General features: G+C 40.5%; 1 protein-coding gene across 1 annotated transcript in view; it reads right to left on the minus strand.

Annotated features, from left to right (window-relative positions):
• Nucleotides 1–11,110, minus strand: part of GAK (cyclin G associated kinase) — a 67,112-nt gene extending 56,002 nt beyond the window's left edge. Inside the window, exons 1-5 of the mRNA XM_066568886.1 lie at nt 10,890–11,110; nt 4,694–4,755; nt 3,396–3,455; nt 1,474–1,588; nt 898–1,040 (exon numbers count right to left, since the gene is read on the minus strand). Of these exons, the coding sequence (XP_066424983.1) occupies nt 898–1,040; nt 1,474–1,588; nt 3,396–3,455; nt 4,694–4,755; nt 10,890–11,031 (522 nt within the window). The 5' untranslated portion in view covers nt 11,032–11,110. The remainder of the gene's footprint in view (nt 1–897; nt 1,041–1,473; nt 1,589–3,395; nt 3,456–4,693; nt 4,756–10,889) is intronic.
• Between the last annotated feature and the right edge of the window lie 1,046 nt (nt 11,111–12,156).

Below are 12,156 nucleotides of genomic sequence, written 5' to 3' on the forward strand. Positions count from 1 at the left end.
CCTATTTTTATTTTAAATGAAATCACATCAGGCTGGATAGACATGTGTGAAATTTAGACACTATTCCAAGAATAAGAATCTCCTCTGACTTATTAATTTATGCTAAGGAAAATTCAAATATATTCATAGCACAGCAGAATCTCACTGATGATGAGGGTTTCTTCATCTAAAGCATATTGGACAGGTAAAGGTGAACCCCTGTCTTCAAAATACAAAATTCAAACCCAGGTAACCTTTCAAACCTCCAAAGCTCCTAAAGGTAGAACACTTTCTACAGCCTATAGATTCCAGGTAAAGGCTAATTAATTAAAAAAAAAAAAAAAAAAAAAAAAAAAAAAAACAAAAAAAAAAAACCACAACCAAAAGAAACCCCTAATAAACAAAACCTAACCTGAATTATGCTTACCAAATTTTACAATTCAAATTAAAAACAAGCACTGAAGTACAATGCAAGTTACCAGTTCTAAAACTAACAGGTTACTACACATTCTCAATGGCAATGTAATCCTTCACAAATAATTCAACATTGTTCTCCTTCAAAGCTTTACCCATTCTTTACCCATTTACTTACCCCAGAACTGCACTTCACTAGTTGTAACTGAATATTTTATCAAAAACAAAATACTTAGGCTAACTCAATCAGCAAAACATGATACACACTACTTTTCTGCCAGCTTGTTTCAGATAAGACTACAAGCAGTTTCTAAACAGCAAGCACAAGGAGAAGAAGTTGTTTGAAGAGATGTAAGTATTTCAGTGGTGACCTTCACAGTCAACACTTACAGCAAGGTAATAGATCTAAGCACTATGCTCAAGAATCGTTTTTAACATTGATCCATCCCAACAGGCTCCTCTGCTGTTCAGAAGTTCAGCCTTTATTTAAATAGTGTAACATACCTTTAAGTCTCTATGAATAATAGGAGGCTTCTGCTTATGCATATGCTGCACTGCTCTGCAGGTCTGATAAAAGATCTTCAAAACTGTGTCACAAGAGATAGGTCCTTTGGATTCTACTTTCTTTAAGAATTCCACTAGCTGTCCTGCAGGAAGTGAGAGAAATTCTCATAAGCACACAGAGAACACTGCAAATTCTGAAAGCTTGACACAAATAGACCCTTCTCAAGAAAGGCTTACAATCTTGAGTTGTATTAAATAGATTTTCTGAAAATGGCAAGTCCACACTGACTGCAATGACAAAAGAAAGAGTACTCTAAGGAACTACTCCTACACTCTTTCCTTCTCTGACTAGTCTCAAACACAAAAAACTTAATCATTACCTCATATTTAAGACAAGGTTAAACTGTAGTCTAAAAAAAAACATGATCTTTATCCTAGAAAAGATAAGTTTGAACTCTAGCTCCACTGAACCATGCTATCTTCTACAATCATTCCAAGCTTTTAAGTTAACGAGCAACCTGCACAAAACAGCTGCCAGAAGAAGTGTGCACTAGTGGGCAAAGAAATAAAGCTTACCTTTACACAGCTCTGTAAGCAGAAGAAACTCTCCCTGCCCTGTGTCTGATTCTTCTTTTCCTATAGATGCTGCAGAGCAAAACTGGACAATGTTGGGATGACCTGAAAGTTTTTTCTGGAGATAACACATTCAAGGAAGATGACTCCCAAGTTCATTGATACTATTGCATCCAGTAGTTCATTTGAAATATTAGATTAAAACCACAGAAAGCATAGTAGCTGCAATCAATACCCTAAGTAACACAGGGAAATACATACCTCAGCTGTAAGAAATCTGAGAAAGGAATCTAAGGTAATGTAATAAAAAGATAAAAAAAATTAAAATCCTTATGATTATGGCTTAGAAGAAACTGGACTCAGTAACAAGGGTAGTTCTTTTTGTCTTTTGACAACGACTGCCTAGCAGGAGTAGCAGGGACATCTTCTGATTATCAGCTGCTTCTCTAGATGGCTGATCAAGAAAGGGCAATTGTATCCTCACCTATTTTTCCCAAAGAAGTGTTAAGTATGCCATGCTTCAATTTTAAGTAATTAAGTTCAAAACAATTAGAGGTCTAAAAGGGCAAGGAACTCCCACCATTAGTAAAAATTTTTCATGCTAAAACCTTTATCATGTTTCACTCTCAGTTCAAAAAGTTGAGGTATCATTTTTGAGCTATGTAAAGGGGAGTGCAGTATAAGTGATCCCAGCTCCTGCCAGTGGAAGTTATGCTGCATTATGCCTGTCTGTGCATACACTGAGACTCATGCCTGTGAAACAAACGCAATCTATTTACAGGATTCATTCACCAAGTCCGAAGAGAGAAAAGCAAAGACTTTCTAAGTAGAACAAAACTATTAAAAAGGGCAAGTTGGATCCACACAATTCACATTAATCTGATCTTATGCATCTCTCCACAACCCTCTATTCAAAGCTGCAGGAATTAATTGCATTTCACAGTCTTATCTCAGAAAGTTAGCAACAAAGTTACCCTTCATCATGTTGTACACCTGTTGTACACTACAAACCACGTTAGTGACCCTAAACTGTGAAAAACATCCAAAAAACATTGAGCTCTTTACTCTTGGCAAGATAATGCCAGAGTAGATAGAAAATTTATGGTGCTATGGTACTCTGTCCTGGAAGTGTACTTCTCATAAGTGGTGTTTAGGCTAAGATTTTGCCAAACATATCAGCAATCATAAAAAGATATGTTTGGGTAACTTAAATTGGTTCAGTGGGTCTGCCTGCTAATTCAAAATGAGGCTGAATACTCAGAAGGGAAGACATCAGCATACCACAGCTGAGTAGCTGACTCTTGAAACAAACTGAAGGTCCAAGACAAGCCAGGCCAGGGAGAAAATATTGAATTAACTAAAATCAAGGATTTAAAGAGATTACATTATACCCTACTATCTGACATCACTGAAAATAAAGAGGACAGCAAGGACACTGAGAAACATCTGCTTGTTTCCGATGCACGTAGTCTCTGAAATGTCTTCCTTAAAAGCTAACACTACTTCTTAGAGCCAGATGTATCCAAAGCAGAAATTATTAAACATTGAGAGTAAAAGCAAAGAGCAATAAATCCAGTCCATGTGAGGTAATTCTATTTAAAATCTAAGTATCATGTGAATTTAAAAGGTCTCTTGACGACATTTACAGACTGCAAGAAAGCCCAAGTAACAATTTCACTTCTTGCTATAAGTACATGGCAAATTCTACACTAGCTACAAAAGTTATTTGCACACCCTGTATTACTGCAATTTTTGAAGAACTGAACTTTCTGTGTGATTCATGATACCAGATTCATGACAAACCATGAACCCAGATCTGCAGAATGTCAGTCCTCCTAGGCAGTGTATGAAGAAAAACAATCTGTACAGCAATCTTTTGTGACCCAGAAATCTCAGGCAGTTAAATATGTTACAGAAAAGGATACCATAAAACAAACTTCCTGAATGATGGCTTTGTTCTTCTCCTCTTCATTAGACAACAATCGCTGTTAAAAAAACCAAAATAATTGAGAAGATATAGTTACTGAAACTTACAGAATAACAATGCATAAATTTTTTTTTCACAGAATATGAAGGATAAACTATAGTCAAAAACCTAAAGAACTGTAATGGGGCAGTAAACAAAACTGGCTTGTTGTACGTTTTGACATTCTGTCATAAATAATACCCAGTTTTCCAGTTACCTGGACTATTCAGGTTTAGTGATAATTAAGCAGCTGTAACTTTTGACACACTTTAAAGTAACTGTTCTGATAGTTCTGATACATAAAGCACTAAAGTCTCCTGGCTGCAGCATTGTGGCCTAACAAGGAAAGATTCACCTTCTGTCTGAAATATTCAGCAACAACCTTCAACTCATTCTAGACTAACTCCTCCAGGCTTACGTAGCCAGGCTTTTTCAATGGTATTTGTATTATCAGTAGCAAAATTAAGCATTAGTATTTCCCGTATTACCTGGATTTGCAGTCAACATTTGACTACAAGCAGCCTGAGCCTTCTCTACAAAAGTACCAGTTTTACAGAACAGAGGAAGTATAGTAATGGATCACCTTTCACCTGTTATTTTTTAATGGGGCTACTTCTAGAGGACCTTTTGAACACATATAGTATACGGCTTTGGTCATATATTTTCTTACTGTAGGATGTGGAATGAAATGGAAAAAGACAAAGTTATTACTGGTGGTATAATGCCAACTTACCTCTCCCACCCCTCCTACAAATACCCTGCTTACAGCTGATTACTAGAAGCCTCTAGAAACCAAGAATGCAGAGAAGTGTGCCTAGGCCACATGTTTAAACAATGAGTCAAAGTGCAGAGCATTATTTTTAATACTAACGAAATTTACTCTTAAAGTAAGCAGATAGGCTAAATCTGCTTCTGATGAGTGAAAAAGATTCCTGTACTCCACTTCAGGTAACTATGAAATATTCTTTTTACCCATGCATCAAAATGTTTTGGACTGCATTATGACTTTCTACACCAAATAAAAAAATAAAGACCAGCAGCACCTAAAAGACCAATTCCCCTGTTTGTCACCTAAGTATGAAGTGTAGGGTTCTAACTGGAATAACCATTCTATATAGTGGGCTACAAACACCACTAATAGACTGCATTTTTCCAAGTTACTTGCTCAGTGGCACACATCAAGGACTAACTGTCATGCTAAAATATCAAGCTGAAAGACAGACCTTACAAACCTATAGTGAAGTAAATTAATATTACCTTCAAAGCATAATCTTTGCCACTTCCAAGATCTTGAGCTTCATAGACAAAAGCAAAACCCCCTACAAGAAGAAGGCGCAACACATCAGTTTTAATTTCAATATTCAGGTACACCATTCTTGTTAGTATAAGATAATCAATACATGAATTTAGATACCTTTCTAAATGTACCAAGCACACATTTTTCAGCATCTGGTCAAGACAGCTGATATTCAGCAAGAGTTCAGCTATTCTATTCCTTTCTTGTACATAAGCAAAGAGCACACTGACTTTGTTACTTTCCTGTATTTTGTTAAGTCTGCCTAAGCAGATTTCTTATTAAGCCTTTTTTTTAAAGGTTCTCATAAAACCAAAATGCAGTACAGCAAATATTACCTGATAAATTCAATAAAATGTTTTGGTATTACACTGCTAACACTTTGTGTAAAAAACAATAACTAAGGAAGATAACTGCTAAACACACACCTCCTGTTTTTAAGATAACTGTCATGTCAGAAAGCATTTTCAAGCACTGAAGCACACATAACAATAATGGTAATATTGTTACTAAATTGTAACGTGTTATTTCATAAAATATTTCCCTTCCAACTCCTTTTGTCAAGCTATTTTCTCAAACACTTCCCTTTGCTCAAGAGCACTGTGCAAACCTCACTGAGATAGCAGAAGTTTGAGAGTAAATAACTAGCTTAAAATACGCATTTCTACTTCAGTGATTGCACCTTATTATCAAGTACTGAAATGCTAAACAGAATGGAGTTCATTAAACTTTCCAGATCTTCAGAGAAAAACCAATGGTATCATGCCTGGTTAATTCCTACTCCATTGCACCTGCCTCATAGAGAATCCAACTTCTGGGGCCTACAAGCTCACCTTTTACAACTATGTCCCTCTCAAAACATCAGCTTCAAGTAAGTTTCCCATTCTGTCATTTTCACTCTTTCACCTGAACACGTTTCAGCTCCATACAACTCAGATCATTACATGTAGTGTTTGGTTTACTACTACTGCAGCACTATAGCAGAAATCATGTTTAATTCCATGGATTTTCTGGGATACCAAAGGAGTTAGAGCATGTTGTAAAGGTACTTGTAACTTTTTTTTAAGCCATCTGCTGTTATTGAAAACAATTCTTAAACAAAAAGTAAAACTAGTCCTACTGTGTCATTCTTAAAAGCAGTTTCATTTACAGTTTGATGCTGCTCCCTTGAAAAAGTTTTATTAAAAGTATCAAAGCAGTTTTAATATTTGCTTTATTTATTAGCAAGCACTCTAAACTTATCCTTTAATATACCCTCAGTAGGGACAAGTTTACTGGCAAAACTTCTCCTCTGCCATAACAGTTTACTCCAAGCCCCCCAAACAATATATTCTGCAAACATTCAGAAAAAATAATTTAAAAAGCACTTTCAACAAACTCCCATACAGCAGATTTAACTGAGGCAAATGGTAAAATGGAAGTTAAGCGAAGAACAACTTCTAGGGGTGTCTAAAGAATCTATTGGGGTGTTTTCACTCATTTTTTTAAGCTCATGTAAATGCTTGTACGTGTTTTTAAGACAGTTTTCTGAGGATTTCTGTATGAGAAAATCATCTTAGTATTCCCCCATACTGATCACTAGTGTAGAGATATGTACACACCCATCCCAGTTATTGCCCAGTGAGACAGGTTTTGCATTGCAGAGGCATTCCAGAGCCCCACTCTCAGAAGACAGCCCAAGCCCTCCAAGGATGTCTCAGGTAGTATTTTCAAGTTCAGAAATTACAGCAGAAGAAAACTGGGTTTATTTTTTTTCCATAGACACAAGCTCTCACACATCAAGGCTCACTACAGAGCACCACACCATCTCATGAAAATCAGGAACTAACTCCACCTCATTTGCTTTATTTATTAGCAAGCACTCTAAACTTATCCTTGCACCACCACAGGCCTCAGGCAGTGCTCCTGTCAGTACTTCATCACTCTCTTACAGAGATTTGAAGACACTTGCTTTTCCAACCAAGAGATTTGGATTCTCCCTCGAGTCAAACCTAGGGATCACATAATACTGAATAACTTCACTGTATTTACACAGCAAGTTGGATTTTAAACTGCTCTTTTTTATCATATCCCTGTTTTACACATCTTCACAAATTATTTTTTCAGCTAAGCAGCTTCAGTAAAATGACAGCTAGAGAAGCATCAAAATAGAGACATCAAGCACATCATAACAGTGCTTGCTACTGTAATTCACTCACTGTTAACTAGTCATGAGAAAGTGAGGGTGTAGCTTCCTGCTTGTAACTATTTGCTATGACTTGCCTACTCCCCTCCCAAATACTGACCAAATTTGTTTCGATATCAACTTTCAGTGGTTTATGTTTCAACCATAGCTTGGTTGAAACAGTATAATTCTAGCCTGGAATGTAAGTTACAATGCATTTTAACTGAAAGCTTTTCTATCAGAGTATCAAAACAGAAAAGATGCTCTGTTAATTGTTGCCAAGCATTGATTCACAAGGTTTTGTCTTTGAAGTCCAGTCATGTATTTCTGTCCACTGCAAGTCCTAGTAACATGCTGAAATTGCCTCAAGAATGAAGGATGGCCCAAACTTAAAGATCTATACATTTTCCCACACCCTTGAGAAGCAGAGGTAGAATGTCTTCAAACTTTGAGCTCCCCTGCAAGCAGGAATTGCTACAGCCAAGAAACAACAGCTTTACAAAACAGAACTGTTCTGCACCATGTTGAAAACATTGTCTATGTTTACAGTAAAGAGAATGGAAGCTGGACAGCTGCTAGGTCAGGTGGTTTAGTTGTTCTTTAGGAATCATCTTTTTTTCCCCTATCTGTCAGCAAATAAAACTAACAATGTTCATAGAAACTTGGCATTAAGCATTCAGTAGGCCTCTGCTCCTAGAGGTTTACAAAATAAATCCACCCAAAAACCTGGCCTTAATTAGGTTATCATTATCCTATGAATTCTGTAGCTGCAGAAACCATAGAATTGTTCCTATAAGTTTGGCAAACTGTAATACTGTTTGTTCACACTCAAAATACTGAAGAAGCCCTGAAGTAAAGAAAAAAAAAAAGTTGCTTTAATTGCAGAAGTTTCACCTTGACAGAAAACAGCTTGTAACAAGTCACTGACCTATGTGGATTCAAGTTATGACATCTATTTTTAAACTCAAAAAAATATTAATGTCTGCACCCATTTAAATCTGTAGCCTATTGCTATCTTTCTGACTAAGGAATTATTTTTTCATTATTTTAAAAGCTTTAGATTTAGATCAAACAGATTGAATAATGCATTCTTTTTGTCATCATGTTCCTCTTCTCGTGTGCTTTTTTGTCAATTTTTGTTACTCAAAGGAAGCATAAGATTTCAGTACATGTGAAGAATGGTTGTTAAATGTGTGCTACAGAACTTGCTTGTTCCCCGTTTTTCACACAGTCTGGTTTATTCTAAATTGTTCGGTCTCATATAAAAAAGAAGCAGCAGTATTAGGCAGGAAATCTGTAACTATTTTATTGAAGTAAAATTGTGTGGTGGTCTGTGCACTTAAGAGGAGGATCCAAGAGAGCCATGACACCTGAAGCCACCATCATAACAAGAGCAAGTAGGGATTGTATGCAAAGGCCCCCACCAAAGTCCTCTAAAATCTTATCTATAGTGAGCTACTGAAATGTCCAGGCAGGGAAAAAAAACAGGATACCATATTCTAGAAGTGCTTAGTCCAGTCTGTGACACACTTGGTCTGTTTTTGCATTTAGAGGTAGTATCAGCCAAAGAGATCATCACCAGCTCATCCCCCACTGGTTGCTGTCAGCCTCCTGCAGCAGCACACTGTATTATCAATCAGGCCAGTCCTACCCCAGCACAACACCTCTGTGAAACAACCAGGAAATTGCATCCAAGCAACCTGTGCAACAAGTCTCAGCCTAGAGCACAGCCAAACATGGATTTGCACCAGCACTGGTGCACACTATAGAGCTGGAAGGAGCTGTGGGCTAGGGGAACAACTGAACCCGTGGTACTACATGATAGTGTGCAATGTTAAACCACAGGCACTGTTCACACCAGCTACAAAGCTGAGTGCAGGAGCCCACAGAAGAGTCTGCATTGGCTGATGACACACAGCTCACTATGGATTTGAAATCCAGATTCAGAAAGTAGCACTTGACTTTCCAGAAGGGAGTCTGGCATGAAAGAACTGATCTAGAAGAAAAACAGATCCCATATTTGTAACCATGGAAGGGAATACATGTAAGCCACAGTTGTGGATCCATGTATCAGAAGATATCACAACATGTCCAGAGTTGAAAGATAAATGCAATTTGAGCAGCAAGATAAACAATACACTACAGACAAATTCAAGTCTGAAGATTACAGGAGAGGCTGGGATTTCTATATTTCACATCTGTTTTACCTTTATACTCAATATACTGCAAGGGCTCTTTTAGATGACCTACATTGGCTAGAAAATTATATTTTCCAGAAAAAGCAAGCAGCTAGCCCAACTTCAGTTAGCAAAATAAGGAAAGAAAACAACATAAAATAAAACCATAACACTGAGACAAACATGGAACACAAAGCAACAGTTACAGAGAAATTGTAAAGAACTGTAGAGTTAAAGCATGTCTCCATTTGCTTTAAGTCATCTAACTTGGCATCTTTCCCCTGACATTTTACAATGCCTGTATCATATTCTGGAAAACAGTAGGCTGCTGTCAAAGTAAAGTATTAAAATACCTGCTCCAGAACCAAGAACCAAATAGTATATATGCCTCAAAAATAGCTTCCTGCCCTAACTTTCCTTTGTCCTTCAGTAACTGCTGTGGTCACTGCTGGCAAGAATTTTACAGTATCAGCAGCACAGACAGTTCTTTTAGCATTGACATCCTACTCAGTGCTTACATTTCAGTCGCAACTCTGACCATAAAGAAGCTGTAAGTCAAGGCTGAAAGCAGAACAGGAGGACATGACATCTAGTACTGTTTAAAATGTAACTTACTACATAAGAAACTGCCAGGCTTTCTCTAAGATCATATGCTGAAAGTGCTTGAGCTTTCAAGTGACAAATTATTACCCTTAAGAAGATAAAGCAGTGAAGACCTAGTTGTTGTTTTACAGCTCAAAATTTTATAAGTAGATTGCAACTGTTTTGAAGTAGCTAATTCTAACCAAATTTTTCTTCTATGCTGATCAGCAAGATCTTAACAGAAAACTACTTAGTATCAGATAATTACGAGAAGAAACTACAGAAAGAAACTCCAACAACCAAAAGGAGCTCTAAATAGAGTTTTGAAGTATTCAACATAAATAACATCAACCATCTCTACAAAGTTAACGGAATATTTAACTGCAATAGTATAGAAATGTCCACATTTTAGTCTTCTGAGAGTAGCCTTCAATGGTTCTTCTGCTGGAGGAATAAAGTATTTTCGCTGATCACAAGCATTAAGACAATCCAAATTTCTTCTAAGTAATTTGCATCTATCAAACATATATTTTCTAAAACAGATTAACAAGCCATGTGCCAGGTAACCTACCCAAAACTTCACTGAAACTAGAAACTGCCCAGATATTTAATTTCCTGTACTCTACCAAAGTCTATGTGCACATCAAGACCAGCCTCCTGACACACGTGTTTAAAGCAAACACATTTCCTGCATTCCGTAGTCTTCCAATCAACCCCAAACAACAGAGGCAACCTTGCATGTTTGGCATATTATATATTGTCATTCAAAGGAAGAAAAAAAAACCCCAACAAACAAAAAGCCCTACGCAAACCAGAATTTTCATGAGGTCCTTGGTAGGTTATAAAGACCGTGACAGACTACAAACTCCTCTGAGTTCTGTTATGTGGTGAAGGCATTTTAAACCACGAAGCAAGCGAAGAAACGGCGACACAGCACAGCGGCTCTCGGTGGCTATTCCTGAGGCGGGACAGTAACACCAAACACTGCTGCGACCCCCGGACCTGGGGACACCGGCTCGGCTCGGAGTGGGCGGCACGGACACCGCCAGCCCTTCCCCAGAGGCCGGAACCGCCGCCCGCCCGCCACCACCCGGGCGCGGCCTGCCAAGGAGGAAACCCTCCCGGTCTAGGAAGGAGACGGGGAAAACGGGAGCGAGAGGCCCGCGGTGAAGCCCATCCCAGTCCCGCAGCGCCGGGGTCCGCCCCGCACGGCCCGGCCCTGCCGCCCGCTCTTACCCTCGGCGATGACCCGCTTGATGCGCAGCTTCATGTCGCCCATCTCCACCGTCTGCCCCACGAAATCGTTCTGGTCACGGCTGGCGGCTCCCAGGGAGCCGGGGCCCGCCAGGAAGTCCAGGGCGGACTGGAAGAGTGACATGGCTCCCAACAAGCAATGCAATTGATTGGGACGGGAAGGGATGGAAGCAGAGTGGGATGAAGCTGGTGGGCTCCGCCGAGCCTCCGACAGCCGCGGCGAGAGCCCGCCTGCCTCCCCTACCGTCTGCTCAGCCGCTCTTCCCTCAGCTCCGGGCAGCTTCCGGGAACGCTGCGTCACTTACGCGCTCCCGGTGCGGCCCGCCCGCCGCAGCCCGGCCGGCCGCAGCCCCGCCCCGCGGGAGGAGCTCCGGCTCCCGCCTGGCTCCGCTCCTGAAACGTCCCCTCACCGACTCTTGCTCTCGCCCGGGCTCCCGCTCCTGCCGACCGCGGGGGACGCGCGGCGCTTTCCCTCTCGGAAGGGTCGCCATTCCCCAAGCAGCGGTGTGTTTCCACAGTTTAACACTTTGGTTGGCAGCCGGCGAGAGATAAATGTTCTCCTGTCCGCCGGCACCGCTGGCACTTGGGCAGCACCTGCGCTTTTCCCGCAGAGCATTGCTGCCATCCTTTCCCTGTTCGTCTGCCCTCGGGATCTTCCCACGCCTGTCGCTTTTCCCCGCAACCGTGACGAAGCTGCCCTCCCTGCACCCCCACTGCCAGCACCGGGAGGCACGGGCGGGCGTGGTGGGGAGCGCTCTCCGTGTGTCACACTGTCGTGGTTTGACACTGTGGGTGCCAAATGCCAGGCACTCACCAGAGCCGCTCACTCACCCTCCTCTGCTACGGCTGGGCAGAGGAGAGAAAAATTTAACGTAGGGTTCGTGAGTTGAGGTAAGGACCAGGAGAAAATACTCCAAGGGCAAAACAGGCTCAACTTAGAGATACAAAGTGAGTTTATTACTAACAAAATCAGAGGAGGATAACGAGAAGTAAAATAAGCCCTTAAAAATAAGCCCCTTTCTTCCCCCAACCCCTCCCTCCTCTCCACCGACAGCAGGGAGACAGGGCATGGAGGTTTTGGTCAGTTCATCACCCGAGGTTTTCTTCTGCTGACCCCCTGTGAGACCATGGGGTCCTTTCCCACAGGAGACAGTTCTCCGTGAACTTCTCCAGCATGGCTCCAAATCTCTGAGCAGCAGTCCTCCAAAACTGCTGCAACCTGAGTCCCTCCCAGAACTGCTGTGGCGTG

This window comes from Molothrus aeneus, chromosome Z (assembly GCF_037042795.1).
Source record: "Molothrus aeneus isolate 106 chromosome Z, BPBGC_Maene_1.0, whole genome shotgun sequence".
Taxonomy (NCBI): domain Eukaryota; kingdom Metazoa; phylum Chordata; class Aves; order Passeriformes; family Icteridae; genus Molothrus; species Molothrus aeneus.